The 26,844-nt window shown below is 42.4% G+C and overlaps 4 protein-coding genes across 4 annotated transcripts in view; 3 read left to right on the forward strand and 1 right to left on the reverse strand.

Annotated features, from left to right (window-relative positions):
• Positions 1–492: 492 nt before the first annotated feature.
• Positions 493–5,911, forward strand: rimoc1 (rab7a interacting mon1-ccz1 complex subunit 1; the record flags this gene model as incomplete). Its single annotated transcript, XM_080530837.1, has 6 exons — positions 493–586; positions 1,647–1,756; positions 2,697–2,843; positions 3,006–3,137; positions 3,676–3,790; positions 5,539–5,911. The coding sequence occupies 6 exons, from the start codon at positions 493–495 to the stop codon at positions 5,772–5,774; spliced, it is 834 nt and encodes a 277-aa protein (XP_080386963.1). The 3' UTR covers positions 5,775–5,911.
• A 1,102-nt stretch (positions 5,912–7,013) lies between these two features.
• On the forward strand, positions 7,014–10,110 carry fbxo4 (F-box protein 4; the record flags this gene model as incomplete). The annotated part of the gene is made up of 7 exons (XM_080530531.1): positions 7,014–7,172; positions 7,545–7,819; positions 8,026–8,246; positions 8,760–8,835; positions 9,015–9,187; positions 9,519–9,724; positions 10,001–10,110. 7 exons carry the CDS (start codon positions 7,014–7,016, stop codon positions 10,082–10,084), a joined length of 1,194 nt encoding a protein of 397 aa, XP_080386657.1. The 3' UTR covers positions 10,085–10,110.
• A 3,452-nt stretch (positions 10,111–13,562) lies between these two features.
• Positions 13,563–17,685, forward strand: selenop (selenoprotein P). Its single transcript, XM_080530479.1, has 5 exons — positions 13,563–13,622; positions 14,359–14,589; positions 15,068–15,280; positions 15,463–15,580; positions 15,805–17,685. The coding sequence occupies exons 2-5, from the start codon at positions 14,387–14,389 to the stop codon at positions 16,162–16,164; spliced, it is 894 nt and encodes a 297-aa protein (XP_080386605.1). The 5' UTR covers positions 13,563–13,622; positions 14,359–14,386; the 3' UTR covers positions 16,165–17,685.
• A 6,935-nt stretch (positions 17,686–24,620) lies between these two features.
• Positions 24,621–26,844, reverse strand: part of LOC308157761 (growth hormone receptor-like) — a gene marked incomplete at its 3' end in the record, with an annotated part of 30,657 nt that continues 28,433 nt past the window's right edge. The window contains exons 9-11 of the mRNA XM_080531368.1: positions 26,640–26,709; positions 25,716–25,948; positions 24,621–25,470 (exon numbers count right to left, since the gene is read on the reverse strand). Coding sequence (XP_080387494.1) covers positions 24,621–25,470; positions 25,716–25,948; positions 26,640–26,709 — 1,153 coding nt within the window. The remainder of the gene's footprint in view (positions 25,471–25,715; positions 25,949–26,639; positions 26,710–26,844) is intronic.

The raw sequence follows: 26,844 nt of genomic DNA on the forward strand, positions 1-26,844 counted from the left end.
TAACTGCTTCACTGCCATAACAAAAAGAGACACACTAGTAAGTAACCACACAATACAATAGTATGGGAATATGTACAAACGAGACGTTGTCTCCGTCGATCTAGATTGACGAACCGAATCTGACACAAAAAAAAAAAAAAACGGGACCCGATTTCAATATTAAATGTCATTCGTAATCGTAAACAATGTACCACGCCAGAGTTAGTGGTATGAATGAATGAATGAAAGCTTTATTTCGAACATGTGAAAAAAGAAATAGTTATAACAACAACAACAACAACAACAACAAAACATTAAAAAATCAAACAAACAAAAAACACTATTTATTTTATATATATATTATTTACTATTTATTTGTTTTATGGTAAAGTAAATGCTTTCACGTGCACAAAAATGTTTTGAATCAATGCCGCATATCCCAAAATAAACATCAACGTCACGTCACGTCTCACCACGTGAATAATCATCGGGTCACGTGACAGTGTTTTAGTCATGGCCGACGATTGCAGACGACAGGGCTTCGAGCTGGAGAGAAGGATCTTCGAGTTGGACAACAAGTGCGCCAGCCTCAGAGCTGAAAAACAAGGTAACCGTGCATAGATGTATGAAAACAGTGTGCAAAGTTAAACGGTGTCAATTCGATACTCCCGTTTGTTCAATCGAAAGCTCTGGGTGGGCAGCTATGCTAGCTTGCTAATGCTAATGCTACCATGACAACAACCGACTGGTTGGGTCAACGTCACTAACTAGCTAGCCAGTTAACTCGATAGCTAGCTTTAATGCTACACAATCAACGAAAGGATTCAACAATCCTACGACCGTTCCTAAAAAAAGTAATATCTGTCATCTAGTTGCTAGCTAACTAGCTGCGATGCCGGCTAACTATTGAGCTAAGGTTAATTACCCTAGCTACGTTAGCTTGCTAGCGATGCAGGCTAGCAGTAGGTAGCTAGGCTGTGCCTGTATACGTCTGAATCTGTAGCGCAGGGGTTCCTTCGATCGTTGGCTCTTTTCGCACGTTCAACATTGAACAGGGATCTGTGTTTCCCAAAGTGCAGATGCTTACCAAGTTGTCAAACCAGCAAGATTCGTTATATGTTAGCTAGCTAGCTAGCTAGCTGTTGTGGCTAGGCAGGGCTCACAATGTAGCCAATCATTTTCACACCAAATCCACTGATTCAGTAGAACTCCTGGTATAAACATCTTCGGCATCCTGACATGACAGAGAAGAGATGTAGCTAGGTCTGATTTCATTCAACTTTGTGTTGTCTCTTGCTGGCAATCAGCCAACCATACACGTAACACTGATCTCTGACATGATGATGTAGCTATCAAGGTTGTTGCATGTCACTGTTTTTAATCCGATTATTTGGACACTTGAATACACAAGTCGGGTGAAAAGCTTGAGTGCTGTTCAATGTGACTATAATGTAACTGTTCCACTATCTAGAAGAATACCTGAATGATGGCTCGTCTTTGTTCACTAAATGTCAGTTACTTACCAATAGTCTGGCTACACTGTTAGATTATCTGCATGTCTGCATGATTAAATGTAGCCTAGATGTAAATGGTACCTTGTTATCATATCATGTACTGTTTAGACATCAACTGATCATGTCTAATTGACATACTTTATTTTCTTCTAGATGATGACTATTTACAGAATGCCTCTGCCATACTAGACAAGTTGAAAAGCTTTTACAGACAAGGGGGGGAGAGTAGCAGTCTCCCTAAACTGCTTCAGGATTACACACAGGTATTCCATGACATGTTTCAAAATGAAGTGTTTAGTGAGTCGTTGTCAAATTTGTCACAGTCACCATTAAGTTCCCTTTATCTGCACTGTTCCCATCCTGTCAGGTGTTAGCCTATTGATGGTGATCATCGCTGAATACTTATCAGGCCTCAGAACAAGTACAAGAATTCCCTGGCCCCTTTGTGTCCTTAATACTTCCACTTCTATTTGAAACAGGACTACTCTAATTAGTTTCACCATGTTATCTAGCAACAACTCATAGGCAGGAATAACATAGCTTGCATTGGCACTGTGTGAGTGAGCATAGAGACTTTCTCTCTGGCCTTGATGTTGGAGATTTCAAAGTGCAGTGCTGAATTGAAAAACATGTTTAGTATATATAATATAATAATGATATATGCCATTTAGCTGATGCTTTTATCCAAAGCAACTTGCATTGCAGGGAGTGCATAGGTTTTTCACTATATATGGTCCCAGCGGGAATCAAACCCACAACCTAAGCGTTGTTAGCACCATGCTCTACCAACTGAACCACAGAGGACCATGTTTATGTATTTCGGCTGGATCGTGGTGGCAGAATTCATAGCCCATGGCCTGTCTTGAGTTGTCCAGAGGACTATCATGCATTATAGCATATAGAGAGTTATAGCAGCCTGAATCCTCCTGACTAGAGTCTGTCAGAGTTTTGAGTGTCAGCATTAGTTACAGACAGTATTTATTTTGTAGTCAAAACCTCCACAGTTAACCCAGCATTCCTTTAAAAGATGGTCATTTGTATTAAAATGAAGCACTAACTATAATGAAGTGGAGTTGATTTGATAGACGTGCGTCATTTGAGATCCCCTGTCATGCGATAAAGCTTTGTTTGCTTCTATACTTTCCTAGAGTCCGATCTTTTGTTTAACCTTTATTGTGCGTGTGTGTGTGTGTGTGTTTGCAGGTAATCTTGGACATCACATTCTATGAGGAGAATAAGCTGGTGGACCAGGAGTTCCCTGAGGACTGCTCGCCTTTTAAGATCCAGCAGCTGCTGCAGGACCTCACAGAACCAGAGGTGCTGGCAGGGAGGCTGGCACCGGCCCAAGAGGTGTGTGCCACTGCCTGCATGCGTGTGTGTGTGTGCGTGTTTCGGCATAACAGCATTCAATCAGGGTGTTGTGTGCACCAGCAAGATGGCCAACAGGGCTGATTCCACCGCCTAATCATGCGTTTGACACAGTTCTTCTTCTCCTCCCTCCTGTGATGCCAGGTGCAGTCAGTGCTGGGCTTGGAGCTGTTAGAGTGCCTCTATTGGAGACGTGGAGCTCTGCTCTACATGTACTGTCACACCCTCCACCAACGCAAGCAGTGGATCAAGAAGAACAAGGCCACTTTTCTCAAGGTATACACTCACAGTGTGTGCAGTTGCTGTGCATTATTATTTTTTATATTTTTTTTAAAAATCTGATTTTATCCCTTTTTCACCCAATTTGGTATCCAATTGAACCCAACCTAGCATCCAATTATCCCCTGCCTATTGCGTAGGATCCGCCGCCCGACCCCGTAGCCGGCAGCCCCAGAGGAGATCGCCAAGCAGACTAGCTGACTGGCTCCTCAAGCCCGACACCGTTATTCCGGCACCCAGGGGGCGGTGTTGCGCGACGGATCCTTGTCCGGAAATAGTCCTATACCGCCCTCTGGAGCGGCCGCTCAATATGCCGCTCCCTGTGTGCCCTGGCCATATCCGGGTCTGGCGAGACCGGGATTCGATCCCAGTCCCCGGTGGGCAGCTTGCACTAGTGGCTAGTGCTTAGACCGCTACACCACCGTGGGGCCAATTGCTGTGCATTTTAACACACTCGCACTTCGATAGAAATGTATTTACCCAGGGATACCTGTGCATGCTGTTCATGCTCCATGTGTCTCTGGCCGTTCCTCAGTGTCTTCAGGAGGGGGTGCGCTACCTGATGAGGATGCTGCAGGTGAGGAACTCTGTGAAGCTCAACGACGGGGTGGTGTTCCACGACTCGGCCACTGCCAACTTCCTGGCTGAAGGTAAACACAAAAAATTCTACAGAGGAAAACAACCTGCACACTGTTGCTCTTGTTTCCACCCTTACGAAGGTCTTATGACGGAAAGGTTGGCTTTAGTGTTGCATTTGAGAATGGGGATGCAAACAACAGCGCCAGTGTGCAGTTTCTTTACTTTCCAGTGAACTTCCCCGTAGTGTTGTTCCGATACCATTTTTTGATACCGATACCTGACCGTGCAGTACTTGCCGATACCGAGTACCGATCCGATACCACGGCGTTTGAAAAAACAAAACAAAAAAACATGTTTTTTGAGCCGCATACTCACCTCGATGTAAAATTATTGCTAACACTTAGTCTGGCACTGCTCAAAACCTTTGTAAAACAGGAAAAAATACCAACAGAGAGTGAATGCTATAGAACTTTTTTTTATTGTCTACCGGGTATGGTGACAAGAAAATCAACCCCTTATAAAACCTGAAATGTGGCTCTCACAGATGCCAATCAGTGCAATATCCATTTAAGATATAAAACAGTTGTAGTAGTAGTGCAACAGCAAGTGAACATTTACAAACAAAATAACTTTAAGATATAAAACAGTCGTAGTAGTAGTGCAACAGCAAGTAAACAATTACAAACAAAATAACTTTAAGATATAAAACAGTCGTAGTAGTAGTGCAACAGCAAGTGAACATTTACAAACAAAATAACTTTAAGATATAAAACAGTCGTAGTAGTAGTGCAACAGCAAGTAAACATTTACAAACAAAATAACTTTAAGATATAAAACAGTCGTAGTAGTAGTGCAACAGCAAGTAAACATTTACAAACAAAATAAGGCCCATTTGAGACTAACATAAGATGTAGGCCTACCTGAGGGAATAATAATATTTTAGAAGTGCAGCCTGAATTTGGTAAAATAAATAAAAGGATATTTTAAATGTTAGGAAATGTTATCACAAATGTAAACAAACTCCACTTTAAAAAACAAAAACAAAAGAGCTGGAGCAAAATAAAGTGCACAGACATGTCACATAGCAGCACTCAGTCCTCCAAATTAAAATCCTTAGGCTTCAAGTTCAAATACATAGGCAGGTTCTTCTTTAAGAAGATGAGCATTTCTACTCTCTCTCCTAGCAGCCTGTTCCTCTTTTCATCCAGTATGTTGGAAGCTGTTCTGAACAGTCTCTCACTATCTACACTAGTAGAGGGAGCACAGAGAAACACTGCAGCAGTAGCAGCCAGGGTGGGGAACTGTTCCTTATTCTTTCCCCAGTACTCAAATGGGCTCTCTAAGCGGTGGATGGTTTTCCGCGATAGTGAAAAGCTGCCACGCCATTGGTTGAGAGCAGCTGCTCTGGGCCAATAGCGTTCCAGCAGAGGAGCATGCCTGGGCATGTCTGGGCATGTCTGTGTTAGGAAGGCTGTGTCAGGCTACGATAGCAGACAAGCTGAGAAAAACGCAACGTGCTGCGTTTGAACAAGAGTTTGGTATCGGGTGTTATTATTTGTTAGTACTCGCCGATACCGATACCAGCATTTTTGTGCGTATCGGTGGCCATGCCGATACTAGTATCGGTATCGGAACCACACTACTTCCCCGTGCATTTGGGCTATACCCGACACAAGGTGTGTGAGATGTTTTTCTTTTGAAACATTTCTCTTGAACCATTTGCCATGGAATGGTAGATGAATAAAATGCTTATACATGGATATAGCATAGACTCTTATTATGCTTTTTTATTTATTATTTATTTATATTATACAAACAGGGATTTTCTCAGACACCCACCTCCTGACAATGATGTACATCGGAGAGATGTGCTTCTGGGCGGTGAAGTACGAGGACTGCAGCGTGGACTCCACGGACCGCAAAGAGGACCGCCTCCACTTCCGAGACATTGGAACACAGATCCTCCACAAATATGTGCTTGCCTGCGAGGGCCCTTTGCAGGGCCAGGGCTGGAACACAGAGAACGCCAAGGAGATCCTTAGTATCCTACAGTGAACTAACTGGGTGCTCCAGGTTGAAGTCTTCCTGAGGCACAGATCTAAGATCAGTTTATCCAACCTCCAATTGAAACCGTAACCATTCAGGTGGGGGAATAACTGATCTGAGGTTAGTGTCTAGGGACAACCTCATCCTTCAGCTGAGGGAGGGAGGGGGATAGGGGGTGGGGGGGGATGTGGTGTAAGGGGGCAGGGGTAGGGGGAATGCTCATAAAATCCTATTCTCCCCGTCCCCCTGAAAAGCACTTATCTTCCAGATTCCAGACTGTTGGTTGGGCATGTGTTTTGCTCTGAGAATGTGGTAGAATAATAATAATGATAAAAATAATAATATTAATATTAATATTAAAAGATGATAATTATTATTAAGAAAATAACAAATTGTTGGGGAAAAAAAGATTGTTTAAGATTAATGATAATCCAGCTGGGAATGAGACATCGCACAGCAATTGTTTTTATTTATTGTTTTTATTTGTTTTTTGTTATGTTTTTTAAATTAATTGCATTTATATATATATATTAAAACGGTAAGGAGGGGAATACACAGAGTGTTGTTGGAGACTGAAATATTCATGACCATTTTCAAGTATGTACAGTTTTGTTTGAAATATCAGCTTTGTAATATGCCACCTCTTTTTTCCCCACTTATTGAAAGTTCAATTTTTCTGCCACACTTTGACAAGAAGTAATGTCCCAGAGATGGGAGCTTTGATATTTTGATAGTATGCATTTAAATGGAGAATCTCTGTGTTGGTGTTCTTTTTTGAGAAAAAAAAAAGTATTTCATTTTTGTTTTTTTAATGTCCTCATTGAAAATAAATATATGTTGGTTTAAAAATGCAGTTGTCAAGTCTTATTGAAGTTCAAATCCTCACATGATGAGGTTGACAATAAAATAATGTGACTGAAACCAACCCATTTGACACAATTAATGTCTTAACAGAGTAAAATCAGGACAGATACCCATTATGTGGAAAAAGTGCCCAGGTCCTACTATAGTACAGCAAAACTACAGTTACCACAATGCAACACTTTGACAACAACAAGGAAGTGAAGTGAACACGTGTAATGTAACAACGTCACTAGTTTTATCAAAGACAGTTGTACTGTTATCTATTCGTTTTGACAGTCCAGATTAAGCAGTGAGCGTTTCTTACCAACAACACATGTATACATGTGGATGTAGAGGAAAGTTCACACGTGAGTGTTATTTGTCATTAGAACACCTCGAGCCGGTATGGCAGGGAAGGCTCAGAGCAGTGAGTCTGTGGTCATAAGAAGCCTCAGACATTTCAGAGACAAATACTTTATCAATGGAAGAAAAAGATCAAATGACGTCCAGGCAGCAGCAGACATGATTGATGATGGACCATTGGGCTGGCTGGACAGTTTACCGGTAAGACTGGGAGAGCTTGTCGGCCAACTTTTCTTTTTTTAGCATTTGTTGACAGTTGAGAAACTAAATTATGTGTTCCACCACATACATTAATCTACACACTTGATGAACTCGGAAGGTTCACTCCAGGTCAAAGCAATTACCTTAGAATGAAGTAAAAAAAAATATGATTATGTTATGACATCATGGAGAAAGTATTAATTGATTGGAATGTTGTTTTGCCAATTTTTTTTAGACATGGACTATCTATTTACTTATCTGATCATCCCCATCAATTCACATCATATCATAAAATCCCCTCTCTCCTCTTGTATTTTTCCCTTCCTCCTTCACCATACCTCTCTATCTGTCTCTCTCTCCCCCTCTCCTCAGGTTGACCTGCATTTCCTGATCATGACCCTCCTCTCTCCTGCCGACCTCTGTCGCCTAGGAGCCACCAGTCGTTACTGGAGGGCTGTGATCAGAGACCCGCTTCTGTGGAGATACCTCTTACTCAGGGACATGACCCATTGGCCCTCCATAGATCATGTGACCATGCCGAGGTTGGAGGCCCTGGGTGCCCCGCTGTTTGTGGAGGAGGAGAGAGTAGACGAAGGGGCGGAGGAGGGAGGGGGGGCGGAGGCCCCACGACAGGACTTCATGGCAGAGTAGGTACATTCTAAAAAAGTCATACATTCAATATTGCCTATGTTTTTGTTTTTTGTCCCACTTTTAGGAAATGTGTTACGAATGTACAATAATAGGCCACAGTAATACGCAATATATATCATAGATAAAGTATTGCACCATATGCCTTGTATACACACCCTACACATATGCCAAAACAATATACAGTAGTTGCTGTTCTTCACAGCTACCTGAAGGGATGCCCAGCTTGCAGACAACGATGGCTGCCCCCACGGCCGCCCTATGGGGTTGTCACCTCTTTCCTCCAGTCGCTGGTGTCGTCGTCTGAGCCACGCTTCGCCATGTTTGGTCCCGGCATGGAACAGCAGGAGGTCTCTCTGGTGACCAGGCTTATGAACGCACCAGACTTGCTCCCGGTTGTGGGAATACCCCAGCGACAGATCAATGGTGTGTGTCTGTCTGTGTGTTTTTTTTTTGTTTTGTTTGTAGAATAAGAAACAATGAGGTGGTTTCCCGGACACAGATTAGGCCTTGTCCTGGACTAAGTGACACCATCAATGGAGAATCTCTAGAGAAGATATGTATGTATATATATATATTATATATACTCTAGATCTTTTTTTTATGAACAAAGACTCTAACATTAGGCTTAATCTATATCCGGACTGGCTCAATAAGTGCACAACTGAAGTGGCAAAAGACCACCTGCACCTTGCTGTTAATCCTCATCTTCTAAGTGCCAGACACTGGTGCATGTGCACAGTATTTTCAAACAGGTGGAGTAATGAAAGATAGACACCCAGTACAAACTGATATGGTGAACCAACAGCTGTCCTACCACCAAGCACCATAGCAATGCCAATGATCAACCACAAGGGGGCTCTCTTGTGTTACATGTTCTTGGGCGAAGCAAGTACTAAACCAAATCAATGTTTTTCTTGGTGTGTTTTGTTTTTGTAGGGATTGGATCTGGGATTAGCTACATGTACAAAAACCAGCACAAATTCAACATTCTCACTCTTTACTCAACCAACAAGTGAGAGTCACTATTTTCATGTATTCACTATTTTCGTGACAGATATGAGGTGTAGTGCTTATGTTCATATTATTTTAGGTCTTTCACATGTCTTTGTGAATTTCTATTTGAATCATTTGTGTGTTATCATGTATATCTATGTGAGTGTTTAACTTAACCTTTTGTCGTTCTCTGTCCAGAGCAGAGAGGGAGAGAGCGCGCATAGAGCAACAGAGCGCCAGCAATAAACTCTTCCTACAAGAAGGAATGGACCCATCAGGGCACCCGATATTCAGTCCTGCCACTCAGGTCCAGGAAGTGTGTCAGGCAGTGGACGGGTTCATCTACGTGGCCAACGCACAACCAGGGGGAGGTGAGATCATGGCCTCATTCCAAACCTTAGAGCACCTTCTCCCATTCTTAGGTCAGAGGATGAGATCAAAGCCATACCATCACCTGATCTTATCCCCAGGGCTTTGATGACAGACTATATGATTATTACGAGGTGGAGGTGAACGCAGAGGAACGTTTCACACATGTTAAAACATGTCTATGCGGTCCAAATCACTGGTGTTGCCATCAGCATTATACCGGCTCTCTGTTGGTTCATGCTTCATTGGGACAATATTCATGGTTGGTGTTATAACTGTAACTCCACCTGGGTGTCTCTCTGTGTGACTTCAAGTGTCTGTTTCTACTTGCAGGTGAGGGGGTGGTGGAGGGGGCCCAGATCCGGGCTGTTGTGGACTCTGCCTGGGGCTCGTCCTCCAGACCCCTCCTTGTGCTATCTTGTGTGTCCAGAGAAGAACCAGAGATCCATAGATCGAGTGCTACCGGAGGCAGGAGCAGGACTCCTTGTGTGGAGATGGCCCAGAGACTCAGCCTCCCTCTTCTGCCTAACCCATGGATGGTGAGGCCTATTTCACTGCACATATAAAGGCTTGTATCCCTATACTGTGCTGGAGTACTCATGTTTATGCTAACCTGTGTGTGTGTGTATGTGTGTGTGTGTGTGTGTGTGTGTGTGTGTGTGTGTGTGTGTGTGTGTGTGTGTGTGTGTGTGTGCGTGTCTGTCTGTCTGTTTGTCTGCCTCTGTCCCTGTATCTCTCTCTCTCTCTCTTTCTCTCTCTCTCTTTCTCTCTCTCTCTCTCTCTCTCTCTCTCTCTCTCTCTCTCTCATTTCTCAGGTTCAGGACACAGTAGCAGAGTCTCTGTCTGGGCTGCTGGACGGTATCTCCTGGCTGCTGGGATGCTCTGGAATCAGGCTGTAGTAGTAAGACTACTATTACTTAGTTATCGCCGATGGCCCTTACTGAATGAACAGTGCAATGGTAGTAAGGGATTTTATACCAAAATATCTCTTGTAATTGATATTTATCTTGAAGTATGTAAATGCACAATGGCATTTTTTTTATCTATATGACAATTGTATTCATTTTATATTGATTCCAATTGTTGATGTTTTTGTTATTGTTTATATTCATGATGTAATAAAGCACTACAGAATTGTACAATCATATGTAACATAGTGTAGTTTTCCAGTGATATTTGATGGTGCTGAGCTTCTCTCTGGATGGTGAATTTGGTGTTTCTCACCCAAATGGTGAGGCGGGACTCTGACCTACTGCTCCTACATGGCAGGGATTCCTATAGAGCCTATTGCCATATACAGTATATCTCAAAAGTGAGTACACCCTTTAGATTTTTACAAATATTCTGTTATATCCTTTCAGGGGATAACATTATCCTACTGAAACTTTGATATAACTTAAAGTAGTCAGTGTGCTGCTTGAATAACAGTATAGATTTATTGTCCTTTGAAAATTACTCAGTACACAGCTGTTAATGTCTAAACAGTTGGCAAAAAAAGTGAGTACACCCCATAGTGAACATGTCCTAATTGTGCCTGTCCTGTGGAATCCGGCACCAAAACATTAACAGCAGATCCTTCAAGTCCTGTAAGTTGCAAGGTGGAGCCTGCATCCAACACATCAACTTCAATAACCTAATATATCCCACCCCTTGACAGGTGCCATTGTAACGAAACAATCAATGTTAATGTAACTTTACCTGTCAGTGATCATAATGTATTGGCTCATCTTAACTTTCACAGTATGATTCATTTGTGTCTCTATCTCTTTTCAAGTCAATTAAGTTGATTCTGAGCTACCTGAGTGCCAACTCTTTAATCAGAGTTGTTGTAGTGTACTACAGAATGCTATGAAACCAAATCAGTTCTCATAAACATCCATAAGATGGCAGCAGATTGCACTGCTCAAAAAAATTAAGAGAAGACTTAATCATCACAGTATAACACCAAGTCAATTAAACCTCTGGGATATCGATCTGTCCTGTTAGGAAGCGTAAACGATTGTTAATCAATTTCACATGCTTTGGTGCAAATGAAAGCAACAACAAGTGGGCAGGAGAGGCAACAGCAAGACAACCCCCAAAAAGGAAATGGTTTTGCAGGTGGTGACCACAGACCATTTCTCTCTCCTTATCCTTCCTGACTGATTTTTCTCTAGTTTTGCATTTTGCTAGTGCCCTTGTCACTACTGAGGCGGTACCTGCAGCCCATTCAGGTTGCACAGGTATTCCAGCTCCTCCAGGATGGCACATCCATATGTGCCGTCGCAAGAAGGTTTGCTTTGTCTCCCAGCACAGTCTCAAGAGTGTAGAGGAAATACCAGGAGACGGGCCATTACACAAGGAGAGCTGGATAGGGCCGTAGAAGGGCAATCTCATCTCATCTTACCATTGACAGGCTTTGATCCCCAATTTTAAGTCAGTAGAGGTAGTTGGGTGATCTGGTGTTAGTATTAGGGCTAAGCTGCGTGCTTCAATATAACTTCACTTTGAAATGATATATTAACATGACGTCTTAAAGAAACATCATACCATTGTGGAACCTAAATCAATGTACACCTTTTGAACTTGCGCACTAGCCAATTTGGAAGGTTAATAATTTACTGTCAAGACTGACAATTACTTTTTAGAGAGCACAAAGGTCCACAGCTAGTGAAAAAAGAAGAAGAAGATGGTAGAGCTTGTCACATTGTCGGTGTTTTCTAACTTTCATGTCAGGGTGATTTCATTTTGAGCCAAAACACCGTTTTTTTAGAATGATATGAAAACGTGAGTAACATAAATAAAAGACTATAAATAAACATGATAAGCTGTATTGAATGGAGTCTCACTTGTGGAAAGAAGTATCTATCACTGATAAATAAGGCCAATACATATTGTGTATACATATTGTGTATACACGTGATATAATAATCATACCTGAATGAATGAATGAATGAATGAATGATGAATGAATGAATGAATGGACTTTATTGTCATTGCTACAGTACAGGTCCCAAACAACGAAACCTATCATTATCAAGATATACTGTATCATATTCATATCATCATGAATATGATTGACTTGGAGGTCACTGTGCCCTCTTCATGGGATGAACCTGGCAGCTATAAATCAGATGCAGCAGATAAACTGCCAAACCCCAGGATTGGTATTGTAGGCAAGACCTAATGATTTTTGTGCACAGTCCACTCACATGTTCTACATAGCTTTCTATTTGATCAAAACTTGCACTCAAGATTGTCAATTTGAACTTTGATTACCAAGGTTACCAAGCTTAACTGTCCTATGATAACATCATGGTGCCATTGTTGTGGACAAAAGTGGTTGCACTCCACTATTAGTTCACTAGCGTTCAAACCAGTGTTACATAATTTACTTCTATAGGCCTGTCTGACTGTTGTCCTCTCAGGACCACAAACCTGGCCTAGATCACATGGCTTCGAAAGGACTTTGAGTTGTATATTTCCCAAGAGGTTATTGTACTTTCATTTTTTGATGATACTTCAGAAGATTACTTTTAGGTCACTGCCCTTTTAATGGAACACTGAAGATGAGCCAAAGGGTCACCATTTGCAGATAAAACAAACAAACAAAAAAATCCATACAAATACAGCCAACTTTGTCTTTGTTGCACACTCTAATAAAAGTATGTTTGTGTGTTTGTCCTTATGAAAGGCTGTATCTAATATGATTTGCCCTGCACTGACTACTTTCTTGTTATTACACTTTATTTGTGAATAAAGATACAGCTCCTTGAGAACGATTCCAGTGACATTAGAATGGGAGCATAGATTAGTCAACAGAGCCTAACAGAGGCTCAAGCATCAGTTTTCTTTGTGCTTCATTTGTGTGTTTTGGGGTGGACTCCAGTTTGTTTTGGCCTGCATAACATTATGCTGGACACAGACCAACCCCACTCCCTCCCCTTACCCTTTTTTTCACTTCCCCATTAGAGAGAAAAACAGGATGTCACTATGTTCTGGTCTGTAACAATTCTGGGTCAGGCTGCACCATGTTAGGCAAAGGAATAGGGTGATTTTAGTTATTTTATACATTCCTGGATACATTAAATATGGGGTGATAGGGCAAATTAAATTTGCAATCAACATGTTTTATGAACAGAAATGTCTATAAAACATAATAGGGACTATCTTGCAAACGTTTTGTACAGTTACACCCCCCCCCCCCCCCATAAAGCACTCTTTCAGTAATATGTCTAGACTCGATAAACTATTAACTGCATGATTTTACGAAAGGGTGACTTATTAAACCTATGCAAAGAGTAGGTATCAGTACAGACAACCTTCTGAACTTTGTCCTCCTTTCAGCTAGGAAAACAACAGGCAGGGTATAAAAGGGGGGAGCACAGAGGGAAGTTGTTTTTGTTCCAGGAGCTGCTGCAAGACAGCTGAACTGAAGGAAGACTTGTTCACCAGACAGTAAGTGACTGCAAACTTTACAAACAAACGTTACTTATTCAGTTCAGCTACAGAATTGCTCTCTTATTAGATTCTCATGACAAATGCACTAGAAAATGAACAAATTGCTCATAGTGTCCCCATGGTTTTTCTACTGTAGTGACTTGTTTTCTAAATCATGCGTGCTTCAAGTGCCCAGCTTAGTGTTTCCATACGGCACTTATGAAGAGTGCATAATGCTTTATAATTGTCTCAGAATCAAACATTTGTACTTGCAAAAATCTAAACCCCCACTACAATATAATTAATAAACACAACTATGAATAATTGGTTTGAAATGCCAAACATATAACCTATATCACTTTTGCATCACTCCTTTTTGTTTAAACAATTATTAAAGACCTGTAAAAAGAATGTAGAACCAGATACTTTGAAATTGCTTCCATGTCCTCTTCCCTTTAGTACCACTGCTTCTACTGTACTGTCTTTACCTGTCAATTGTCATTAGATCAGAGACTATGAATGTATCAATGTAAGCATAATGGGGAAAGGGAGGTTTTAATGACTGTTGGATCACAGCCAGAAAGTCAGTACACAGCCTTGATCTTTAGTACGGTCAAGCCTCATTAGTCCCTGAGCTTAAATGTACGTTTGTATACTAATATATAATAATAATTTATTATTATATATTATATTATATATTATATATTATATATATAATAATAATAATAATATAAACTCCTCTCTCTGTGCTTAGCTGATCGAGCCAAGGGAGACGCCCAGTGATGTGGGCGGGGCTCAGCCTTCTCCTGGCTCTCTGCCTGCTCCCTGGGGGTGGAGCAGAGAGCGAGGGGGAGGGGACTCGGTGTAAGCCACCACCCGATTGGAGGATTGGTGAGGTGGAACCTATGAAGGACGCCATTGGCCAGGTGACGCTGGTGGTGCTTCTCCAGGCCAGCTGATTGTTCTGCTTGGTGCAGGCATCCAGGTAATAAGTCTACAAAATGTGTCCCAGTTCCAATTTTTTTCTCAAGTATTTTTATTCAAAAGTTACACAATACAATATGATTAAACATGTTGATTTTCATTTATTTATTTTTTACAAATTTCTGCCACTACCCTTTCTTTGTTAGCAAATATGTAAGAAGTAGATAGACCTCTATTGCAGACATCACTGTGCATGTAATTGTACAAGGTAGGCAAAAGTAAGTCATATACACATATGAGTCCTTAACTTATAAATGACACTGAACCACAGCTTCAGAGTGTCACATGCTCGATGTTCAGTTGGCCCAGGCCAGTTCCATCTTAGCGCCCATCGGTGCTGCCAGACCTGTCCCCTCAAACCTAAAAGTAGTGCTAGAAATGCCAATTTGCCTGAGCTAGTCCAATCTTTACATGTGACCTGGGTACTTTGTTGTTCATCCTTCTATTATATCTTCACCTTCTCTTGTCTTGTCTTGCAGACTGGATGGGCTGCGCCTGAAGCTGGAGAATCAGGGTCTGGAGAATGTGACCTATATGGTGGTCAACCACCAGGGGGAGCAAGCACAGCGCTTGCACACCCTGCTGGGACAGAAGCTCACAGAGAACATCACCCTGTACAAACAGGAGCCAGGACAGGCCGACGTGTGGCAGGCCCTGTCTGGAGAGAAGGACGACTTCCTCATCTACGATAGGTGAGTTCCTATTCAAAGTCACTGTCAATTATATAGGACTGAATAATGGGATCATGGGATGAGAGTTTTTCATTTTATGTACCACACACACACACACACACACACACACACCTTTTTGACTCACATGCAAGTATCCCTTCTGACTATGTTGTTGTTGTCCTTCACCCCCTACTCTCTATTAGGTGTGGCCGTCTCACCTACCACATCTCCCTTCCCTACTCCATCCTGGGCACTGGCTATGTGGAAGATGCCATCAGGGAAACCTACTGCAAAAGCATCTGTGGGGCCTGCGCCTATGAGGTACACACACACACACACACACACACACACACACACACACACACACACACACACACACACACACACACACTGCAAATCGGTGAATGTTAGAGCCAGAATTCAGACCACGGTGTCTTTCGAGGCGCCACTGTATGTGTCTGCTTTGACTATGTGAAACAGACCTATGAGTTATTATAAACATCTAATATCTAAAACTGACTTAAAATCTCTCAAATCAAAAACAGAGCTCAGAGATCCCTGCAGAGTGCAAGAAGCCTGTGGAGGCCAAGCCTGAGGGAGAGGGGACCACCGAGACCGGGCACGGGCATGGGCACGGGCACGGGCACGGCCATGGCCACCATCATGGAGATCACCATGGTGTCGGCCACCGTGGCAACAGAGGGGAGGGCCATGGTCACCATGGCGAGAGAGGCAACCAGAGTGGTCAAGGTCACGGGGGCTCACACGGGCATGGGGGCCAACAGCAACACCAACATGATGCCGGCCAGGTGCACCATGGCCATGAGCACATGGGTCAGCAGGTGATGCAACAAGGCCAGATGCCTCAGGATGCGCAGGCGGCACATGTGATGCAGAGGCCATGAGAGAAGAGGAGAGCCATGTGAAAGGCAGAGTACAGCTGACAGTTGAAGGAGGGGTCTGATAAAGTCGCCGCCCTCAAGGCCAGCTGATGCTGACACTGACGGAGGCTGTTTGTTAGCGAGGGGAGCGACCAACCCGCCGGGCTCTGACACTGTGATGAGGCACTGCCTGCCTCCTGACAGTGACAGGGACTGACGGGTGGCATCACCAATCAGATCAGGGAGACCTGACAGTGACGCCTGCCCCTTGCTGACTGACAGCAGCCTCAGCCAGCCACATGAGCCTGACCCCTGGGTGTTGAGAGCTGAGGGTGACAGCAGCCTCAGCCAGCCACATGAGCCTGACCCCTGGGTGTTGAGAGCTGAGGGTGACAGCAGCTGTAGGCAGGGCCGTGGCTCTAATACAGTTACTCTGCTAAACCTTAGAGGCTTCACATTAACATCTGTGATAACAACACCAGGGCAAAGTGCTCTGTTACCAACTAGTATTTCCCTGGGACTGGGGGGGGCGGCCACACTGATAGAGAGGTGTTGGAGATGGAGGTGCACTCACATCTTAGTTAGGACAAATGAGGATTTCCAGATGGGGAAATGCTACCCAAAAAAGTAGTGCATTATATAGAGAATAGACTGTCAATTGAGATTTGCACAAGTGATGACATGAAATCAGGAAAAAGTGCACTCCTCTCCTCTCCCTTCTCTTTCAGTGTCTGCTTCTCCTCCTCTCCCAGGAGTGTATGGAGTCTTCATGTTGATGTCTCTCCTTCTCCGTTTTGCTCCCTCCATCCTTAATGAAAGCAGGCACATAAACTACGCTCTAGTGGTGTCTGTCTGATACCAGGCTGTGGGGAGAGGAGGGGGAGGGTCATGGAACATGATGACCCCCCAAAAGTTCAAAGTTCAAACACCAGAGAGCTTTGGCGGAAGTATGTAGGAGTAAAGTATTTACCAGAGTTTAAACAAACCGGTATCCAGATTAGGGAAAAAAATAAGATCTCAACCAAAATGTAACGCTGAAATACTCAGCTTCAGTTACTGCTTTAGTTACTGCTTTAGTTATAATTATGTGACCTGGGTTTTAATTATGTAACCTGGAAGAAAAAGTGAGGGTCGCTGTTTGAAAAAAGGAATGTTCTTAAGACATTTTACCTTGAAATTGTCAAGGTAAATCTCTCACAGCTTACAGCTTGGTTATGCAATCAAGTGCAATGTGCTGTAGTGTGTGTTTGGTTTTCCTTCTAAATTTAGTTTGTGTGTGGGACAATATGCATAGGTCTGTATTTACACTGCATTCATGTGAATAAAACATCAAGAGTGAACCCTTATTTTAGCTTCAAGGAACCATGTAGAAAGAGTGAAGGATGTCGATTGGCTCATTGAAAGATGGTTTGTACATTCTGTACTTTATGAAGGGCTCTAGTGGAAGACAACTGTCACCTAGAAAACCTGATGTTTGTACAGACAAATGTTAAATTGGAAGAGAAGTGGTGGGAAAAGTATTGAATAAAGGTGGTGTGCACTCATGATTGTCTTAGGCCATTCACTGTGTGTGTGTGTGTGTGTGTGTGTGTGTGTGTGTGTGTGTTCAGATTAATTTTTTAATGTGTGCATAGAGCAGTACTGAACACAACAAGCTACAACATCTCCCCTACATTGACAATTCAGGTCACAGGCTTATCCGTATATCCTTAATATATTTTACCCTTTGAAGGTGAAGCACTAGGAGAACATGCCAGGAGCAATTTAATATTTCTGGAAAATTAGTGTCGAACTATTTGATAGAGTGGATTTTCAAGGTGGTTTTACAGGAATTTGGTAACTGCACATGCTTGTAAAATTCCTTGCATGTGACTTGCAAGTTTGCAGTGGTTAGCCTCAAATATAGAATTTATTTCAAATTACATTTTGTAATAACCAAAACAAACATTCTTTTGAATGCAAGCTTGTTTTTAAGGTTTTGGTATTATAGAAATGTTTACTTTCGAGATTAAGCAAGCGCTGTTATTTCCATAAGATATAGCCTATTATAGTTTCTCAATTACTTCCACACGTTTTCTGAAAGCATGGCTCCGTTTCTCAAAACTCTAAAACACAAATCCAAAAACTCACACACAACCCAAAACTCCACAAATCTCTTGCAAAAGCAAACACTGCATTCAAAACAATGTTATGTCTTCTCAAAATGAAATTTTGTCTTCAAATGACACACACCATCAAATGATTAGACACTTCTAAGAACCAAACACTATGATGAGCAGTAAACACTACCATGATAAGATTATCAGTAGGCCTTTTGCATTTTCAGTGTTACACTACATACTGTATGTACCTACTGTAGGCTACCTGTTGTAAACTGTTATGTTTTCATACTCAAATATAAAACACACAAATAAGAATAGAATGTTGTTTTTATTCTGAAATACTCACATCTCACCTCAGCAATGACAGCTGTATTTGTAAAGGGTTCTTCATACAGAACAAACAATAGAAAAAAATAAAATAAGCCTTCTGCATAAGAAATATTACAATAGGTTGCATTCTGCCTTTTGTTCCTGTCTGGCCACAGGACCTCATCGACATCACAGGCAATGTTCTCCTTGGCCAAGCAGCAGAGAAAGTATTGCCTGGCATGACGCATCCAGCCCTGATATGCTTCAGCAGCTACTGTATATCACCACATGCTTCCTCCATTGTTGTTGGAGGGGTATGCCCTCGTGGGGCCTGCATTCTTATACCTTACAATGCAAAGCTGAAAAAACAACAACTCCTCTCGATAGGGTTGAGAATGGAGAATATGGTGGCAGATAGCCTAAAGAACGGAAAAACGTGGGTGGTTGATGAACCAGTTGCGGTTGAAACCCACTTAATCAATAAATATGAATTCACGGGCAACTGCAGCTAGCTCAATAACTCTGAAACAGATAACACAGCAATCAGAAGTAGATCTAAAGCAGTCAGTACTGTGAAGTACAACACTTTACAATAGAGTAATAACAGTAAATACAGTGCTGATTGGATGCGATCAATTACAGTATTGGAATGCATAGGACTTACTTGCACATGGGCATAGCACAATTATTTGACCTTTTCTGAGTTTCTCTCAAATAGCATCCTGTAGACCTGCTACATTCGTAGGTGGTTTCGTGTTGACAAACTCACCAGGTCAATATTTTGCAACACACAGAATTGTGTGTAGTGTTTTGCAAAAAGTGTGGTTTAGAACTGCAAAATGAATGAAAAGCAGGAAATGTGTTTGTATTTGTGCAGAATTGGTGTGAGATAAGGTAGGCCTACATGAGTTTCAGGTTTTGGTCATTGTGTCACAAGTTCCAGTGTTGGTGTGTATACGTACAAGCTATAGCATAGCGACCAACAGATGGCGATCAAGGTCTATAGAAAGTCAGTACCCACTCAAGCATTTTGCCAGATATGTGGATGTCTCTCAGTGTGAGAGAGTGATACAAGGAGCTAAGCCAAGTTTGATAACATTTGAATTTAATCTGCCCCTCATGCACACTGTAAACATATAGTATATTACAAGATTAGGTCTTATAATTCATTAAATACCATTAATCCTAATAAAAGTCCTGAAAAACGGTGTTGTAATACCAATTCACACCCAGGTAGTCCGTTTATAACCCCAACATTCTAAATCTTTTATTTTTTTAAATGATCCAGGTTTCATAAAAAAACTTGAGACATATGTCTAATATGTTGTTAGAGTCAAGATTGTCTCTCATTCTCTTTCCTCACTAGCATTTCTCACGGCTAAAGGGCACATGAGTTACTGCCTCTGAGGTCCACTTTAAAACACATCTACTTTCAAGGCTCATGTAATGAGGTCAAGATGTCTGTCTTCTTCAACACTCCGAAAAAAAATCGAACAGCACCTCCACAGCAACTCATTCTCCTTGTAATGTATCTGAATTGCCATTCAGACTGCGCGTCTGAAAAGGTCAACAAGCAACCTGAGGTAATAAACGAGGCCCGGGTAGGCAGCCAGCGTGGGCGTAAATGGCCCGAAGATCCAATACAGGGGCGCGCTGACTTATGGGTAATTAATTACCTGCAATGTTCTGAGATGAAGGGCTGTGAGTGGCTGGCTCTCTGATCCAATCAGCCCCACACAGAGTAGCACAGTACACAGCCTTTGTCTAATTGGCCGATCTGCTTTCCCCCCCACACACGGCTGCTTCTACAGCGCTTCCCCATCCACTTAGGCCCGAAGAGTAGTGGGAAAGGAGAGAGACAGAGAGAGAGAAACACACACACACACACACACGCACACACACACACACACACACACACACACACACACACACACACACACACACACACACACACACAGTCTCTCTAACACACACACTGTGCTGAACATTCACTGAATCAACAGCCTCCATTATAACAGTACATTGAGAACTGATCCAGGCTGACCTTCACAGCGCTAACGAATCTCGACAGTAATTTTAAGACTTGTGGAAATGGAAAAAAATCAAGACTGGCTACGGAAGTGACAAAGATATATACATTTATTGTGTACCTTTCTGAAAGCTATTAAACATAAAAACAAAAACAAATGCTTCACTGACAGGAGAAGAACATCAAGCGGTCAAACATCAAGACCGTAGATGAGGGTTGTTAAAACTGGACATTGAGATCAGCAGCAATGCTGGTTTTCAGCCTCCCCACCTCTAGCCAAGAACTGATTCAGATCTGGGACACCACCCAATTGTGTAAAAACAATTTACACGAATTAATTACCAGGGAGAAACAGAACCAGCAATATTGCGGACTTCAAAATAAGAATTTGAAAACCCATTTGTATAAAATGATATGTCTAGCTGAATACACAATGTGAATATACAGCCATCACTACAACCAACTCCAGATTCAATTCCAGAACTCAAGAACGCTTCCAGCAATCAACAAAACAAAAATAACAGCAGCTTGAAGCTCACTCACATTTCAGGCATCTTAAACAATCTAAAATAACATACAGGGTGGTTAGATATCTCTTGATAAAATGACATTGGGTTGCAGGGAAACAGAACATCTTAAAGCTACACTCGCAAGACTATGATGCTTACATATTGATATGTATTGATATAATAGATGCGCTATGCATATATCTTATTATCTACAATAATATGCTGGATTAAATTCTCTTATGGACTGATCAATAATGATATCTCTCTATATCAATCTGGTAGTGTATACTGTATAAGTCAACCTTTTAGAATGTCACTGAAGCTTATTGATAGGTTTCTCCCTGTCCAATCCTTATACACTGTAAAAACATACGTTGCTATGTACTTATGAAATAATTCATTTCACAGAGACTTGATTTAATCTAAAATACAAAATATGGATACATGTTATACAATAGTTCAATTTGTACAAAGTGCTTGCTTGAAAGTGTCTGTAATAATATTCAAAAGCTTAAAACAATAGTGAAACTCTTGCATTACCGTACACTATAAGCGTAAGGCCAAATAGGCACAATTACAGACACATATAATAATACTAACTTTTTATTTGTATATACAGTATTTTTTAATATAGTAAAACAAGTAAGCTTGAATGGTTGTCCTTTTCTCTCTTTTTCTATCAATAACCTTTAAAAAAACAGAACGTTCCTAACTGAGATTAGTCAGACGGCCTTGGTATATGCTCTAAACAATATGCTTGTTGCATTGTACCTTCCAGTCGACACACATTCACAATAAACAATGCACTGAAACTAACCTTACCAGTACTTCTCTAAATACTCTGATATAGCTTTCTTCATATATACACAGAGGCAGCCTGGGCTAATTCAGTTGGTTGTAACATTATAGAACATTGAAATGTTATGTTTGACATTACACATAATTATGTATGTACACAATACATTTTAATCTGAACAGATCCCCTGTAACATTGCACTCTCTTGAATAAGCCACTTGTAAGGCTGAATGCGGAAATAAAAACACGTACTGAGCAGCAAAGATTTCTGATTAGTAATATAAGAAATACATACAAATACATATTTGTAATTTTACGGCACTAGTAGAGATAGATACATATATTAAGTATATACGTATATTAAGACATTTCTGTTTCAACATTGACATGCTGTTTTTTTTCAGCACAGGCAGCAGCAGTAGTTCACTGAGTTGTTTCTCAATGAGGCAGAGAGAGAGAGAGAGAGAGAGAGAGAGAGAGAGAGAGAGAGAGAGAGAGAGAGAGAGAGAGAGAGAGAGAGAGAGAGAGAGAGAGAGAGAGAGAGAGAGAGAGAGAGAGAGAGAGAGAGAAAGAAGGGGAGAGCGGGGGTTGAGGGGGAGAGGGAGAGGGAGGGAGATAGTCCTTCATGACAAATAATGGCACATTGAACAACTTGTGTTGCAATAACATTATTTTGCACAACACCGCATCATCACGTCATTGAATAAGTCTTGATCCACAGTTGAACTTGATTTCATTAGGGATGCACCGAAATGAAAATTCTTGGCCGAAGCCGAACTTAAGGAAACACTTGGCCGAATACCGAATACCAAGTGCGTACCGTAGTTTTTCTTTTATTTGGCCAATTTTTGTACCATTGCATAAATTAAATAAATGTAGCTTTTCATTCATGCTTGTATTCTTATTCATGTAAAATTATAAATGATAAATAAAAGTCAGAACATTGCCGGCGTGTTACCCCTTTCACCAGCAGCTGTCACATAATGTGATCCCATCAGTTTCCAGTGATCGCTTAGCTCATGCTTTTATTTTGAAGTCGCGAAAACGAAAACGGAAGTCAATGTCGGAATGTGCCTCGTTGTCGTTCAGAGAACAGATACCAAACTCCCCAAATGTTTGCTGTAATTATGATTTGGCAGTAGGCAGTCATCACTTAATGCTCGTCTCTTTCCAAGAACAGCATGGATTGCTTGCACTGTTTGATCGCGTCATCAAAAAAACGTCTCGTATTCGGTAAACATTCGGTCTTTTCACACCGAATGGCCGAACACCGAATGTGCTTTTTTTCTATTTTCGGCCAAATAATTTCGGTGGCCGAACATTCGGTGCATCCCAAGATTTCATATGTAGATGAACCGATTGGCCCTATTCAATCAAAACCTGTAGCCAGGTTTCCAGAATAGGCCTATGTTAACAAAAAACCAAGTATCCTATGCAGTTTAGTTTCAATTAGCTTTACAGGACCAATTTGACTTATCCTCAAAACCTGGATATTGGATTTGTTTTTAGGTAGGACCTCATATCACAGCCGCTACGCAAATAGCTTATTCATGTTGCTTAATATGCTATGCTGTTGTATTTGTGAGCCAGGCATATTGTCAAGGTTCTATAGTGAACAATACAAAGTAAAAAACAGAGTCTCTGTTCCTTTTCTAATACAGGTATGCTTTCAGCCAATTGTATGCAGTTTGTATAGGCTGAAGGGAAATGAATGTGAGAGCCATAGACACAGACCCTCCCATTGTCTTGTCTCTCCATGACCCTGACGGTTCCCATCCAAAAGTATCGATATATGTTACTTTCTTTCAAATAGTACACAACATAAAAATGTCTATGATCTTGTCTAGATTTAAGGCAAACTGTGTTCGATTTTACCATCCTGGCTCAACTCAAGTGTGTGAGTGTGTCTGTGTCTGTGTGTGTGTGTGTGTGTGTGTGTGTGTGTGTGTGTGTGTGTCTGTGCATTTACACGAGCACATAGCTGCATGACTTGATCAATGTATGATTAAGACTTCAACAAAGCGACTTAACGTCTAAAATAGCATTGTTATAAGCTGTTATTTTGCGTTAAGTGGTTATTTTGTTCAGTTCTCTCTGACATTCCTACAGTGGATGATAGGAGAGGGAAACATTAAGCATCTGCAAGGCCTATATTACACAAGACACTGCATTATTGAGAGGACAGATACCTATAGCTTAGAGTTGGTAGCTATCCTTCTTGCAGTCTGTCTGACCTTGTCTGTCTGCTTATACTGTATAGGTGTGGTGCTTGAGTGTATCCATGTGTATATAGATATGCGCAGTTGAAGGTTTACAACTGTGGGTATTTGGCTATCTCTGTTTTCTATCAGGTAGAACACACTAACAAGCCTCTTGACACAAACCTTACTTTTTAGCTTCATCAACCCCCCCCCCCCCCCCCAAAAAAAAACATTTGACAGTCAGCAACTCTTTCCCCAAGTTCCAGTTGTAATTCCTTGTGTATAAACCCTAAACACCATCTAAAACATCTGCTTTTCCCTGTTTACCTTCCAGCACCCTCTCACACCAAACAAACGTCCATGCGGTGAAGTCCGTCCGTCCGTTCGTTCGTCTGTCTGTCTGTCTGTCTGTCTGTCCTTCCTGTGACTTATTTGGTTTCCAGTGTTTAGGTAGAACTAGGCTGTCTGTGATATTACGAGTGACGTCCTGATGAGGGACCTCTACACCCAAAATGTATTTTTTTCTTCTTCTTTTCAGGGTGAAAGGTTGCCCAGAAGGTCAGGGGTGAGGTACCCTATGGGCATGGCAGGCAGGGGTTTGGTGGGGGGTTGGGGGGAGGGAGGCAACAACTGGGGGGAGGGGGGGTTGAGAAGGAGGCTATGCTGGGAGTCGATGTCCTGCACCACTGTGTAGTCTGAAACGGGGGGGAGGAAGTGGGCTGGGGGGGTGTTGGAGACGATGTACGGGGACTGGTAGTCCCCTACGGTGGCAGAGGGGGGCAGGAAGGGGGCCTCCTGGTAGGGTTTGGTCTCGGTGGCCTGGGGGGGTAAGGTTTGGTACCCTTCGGCAGGCAAGTCGAGGATGGGGGAGGAGGCACTAATCTGACGGGCACTGCTCTCTGTGGTATAGCCCCCTCCCTCAGCGTTCACCACCAGCAGCTGAAACTGCTGCTTCTTCTTCCTCCTCTCCTCTTTTTTTGCCTCGCTCTCCTCCTCTCCTCCTTCCTCTTTCCCCTTCCCCTTCTTCTTCTCCTCTTCTGTGGGTGGCGCATTCTCCTGAGCTCGTGGCTGTTGGCCGGGGGACAGCACCACCCCCCCAGTGGGGGTCACATCACTGACCTGGGCGTAGAAGTCCATGTTGACCCAGCTCTGAGGGCCTCCCAGCTGGGTCTGGACCCGGGGCCTCTCCCCTCCCTCTGGGGCTCGGCCTGGGGCTCGGCCTGAGACCTCCAGGGCTGGGGTGCTTGAGTGACTGCGGTTGCCCAGGGAAGGCTCACTCTTGTGGGGCTGGCCGGGCAGGAGGGTGGCCATCAGCATCAGGGTCTCCTGGTCGGGGAGGTCTGGGTCGTAGCAGCTGGCCCGGCCTGAATCATCATCAGGGATGCTGAGATAGGAAAGGAGGGAGGGAAAGAGAGAATATGAGAGAGAGAGAGAGAGAGAGAGAGAGAGAGAGAGAGAGAGAAAGGAAGTAAGAAAGAAACAGATAAATAAATAAGATATCCGAGGTAAATACGTAAATCATGACACATTACATGGATAATGGAACAGTATGACACAACAAGGCAACAGAGGCAACAGAATGAATGTAGAACAAGACAAAACAAGCATTTCCAAACGACTCCTCCTTACCTGAGGGCGTGGGAGCAGCCTAGGTGTGTGTGGTGGTTGGCGTGGCTGAGGCCCAGGAGACGCTGGGTGTCAGAGCTCTGGCTGTCCTCTTTCTCCCCAGGCTCGGGCTCGTCCATGTCCAGTTCAATGAACTCCACCCAGGGGTCGTCCTGGTACAGGTCCTGGGGGTAGGAGTGGAGACCACCCATACCACCTCCACTCAGGATGAAGTTCAGCTCGTCCAGCTTTCCTTTCTGTGTGTGTGTGTGTGTGTGTGTGTGTGTGTGTGTGTGTGTGTGTGTGTGTGTGTGTGTGATAAATTGAGTGAGAAGACATAATCGTGTCATAATCGTGCTGTCATAATGACATACTCTAAATTGCTTCTCAAAGTTTTACCACATTTACACAGAACATTAAATGACCTACTATCCAACCGGATTATTACACAATTATTATTGTATTTTTTTGCCCTAAAAAAACAAAACAAAAAACAAGTCCACAAAGCCTATTCTTTTTACCTAGTCATGTCTGTCCACAACAACATACTGGATAATAATTGCTTATTTACTCTTCATAGGGTCATGTTGTTTTGAAAAGAAGAGAGCGTTCCCAATTACAAACAACCCACGTCACATTTCAACAGCACAATGGCCAAGCGAGGCCTAATATATCTCAATTGTGCTCCAATCATTGTTTACTCATACGACTGGAGGTGTTTTCTTAATTAGGCTTACATAACACTTTACATAACCAATCAGTTTATCAAGTACTTATTTTATTTAAAGAGCACGAATGTACACACACACACACACACACACACACACACACACACACACACATACACATACACATACACATACACATACACATACACATACACACACACACACACACACACACACACACACACATACACAAACACATACACAGTGTTCAGCATCTTACCTTGAGTAGCTCAGGGTCTATCCCTTTTATTTTAGGTGCTGGGACAGGAGGCAGCAGAATTATCATCAGTCTGAGAGAAACCACAGGAGAAGGAGGAAGAGGAGTTGATGAAGATCAAGATGTGTGTAGGGGCATGTTTGTGTGTGTGTGTGTGTGTGTGTGTGTGTGTGGGAGGGAGAGTGTGTGTGTGTGTGGGAGGGAGAGT

This window comes from Nansenia antarctica, assembly GCF_963989245.1.
Source record: "Nansenia antarctica genome assembly, chromosome: 5".
Lineage (NCBI taxonomy): Eukaryota > Metazoa > Chordata > Actinopteri > Argentiniformes > Microstomatidae > Nansenia > Nansenia antarctica.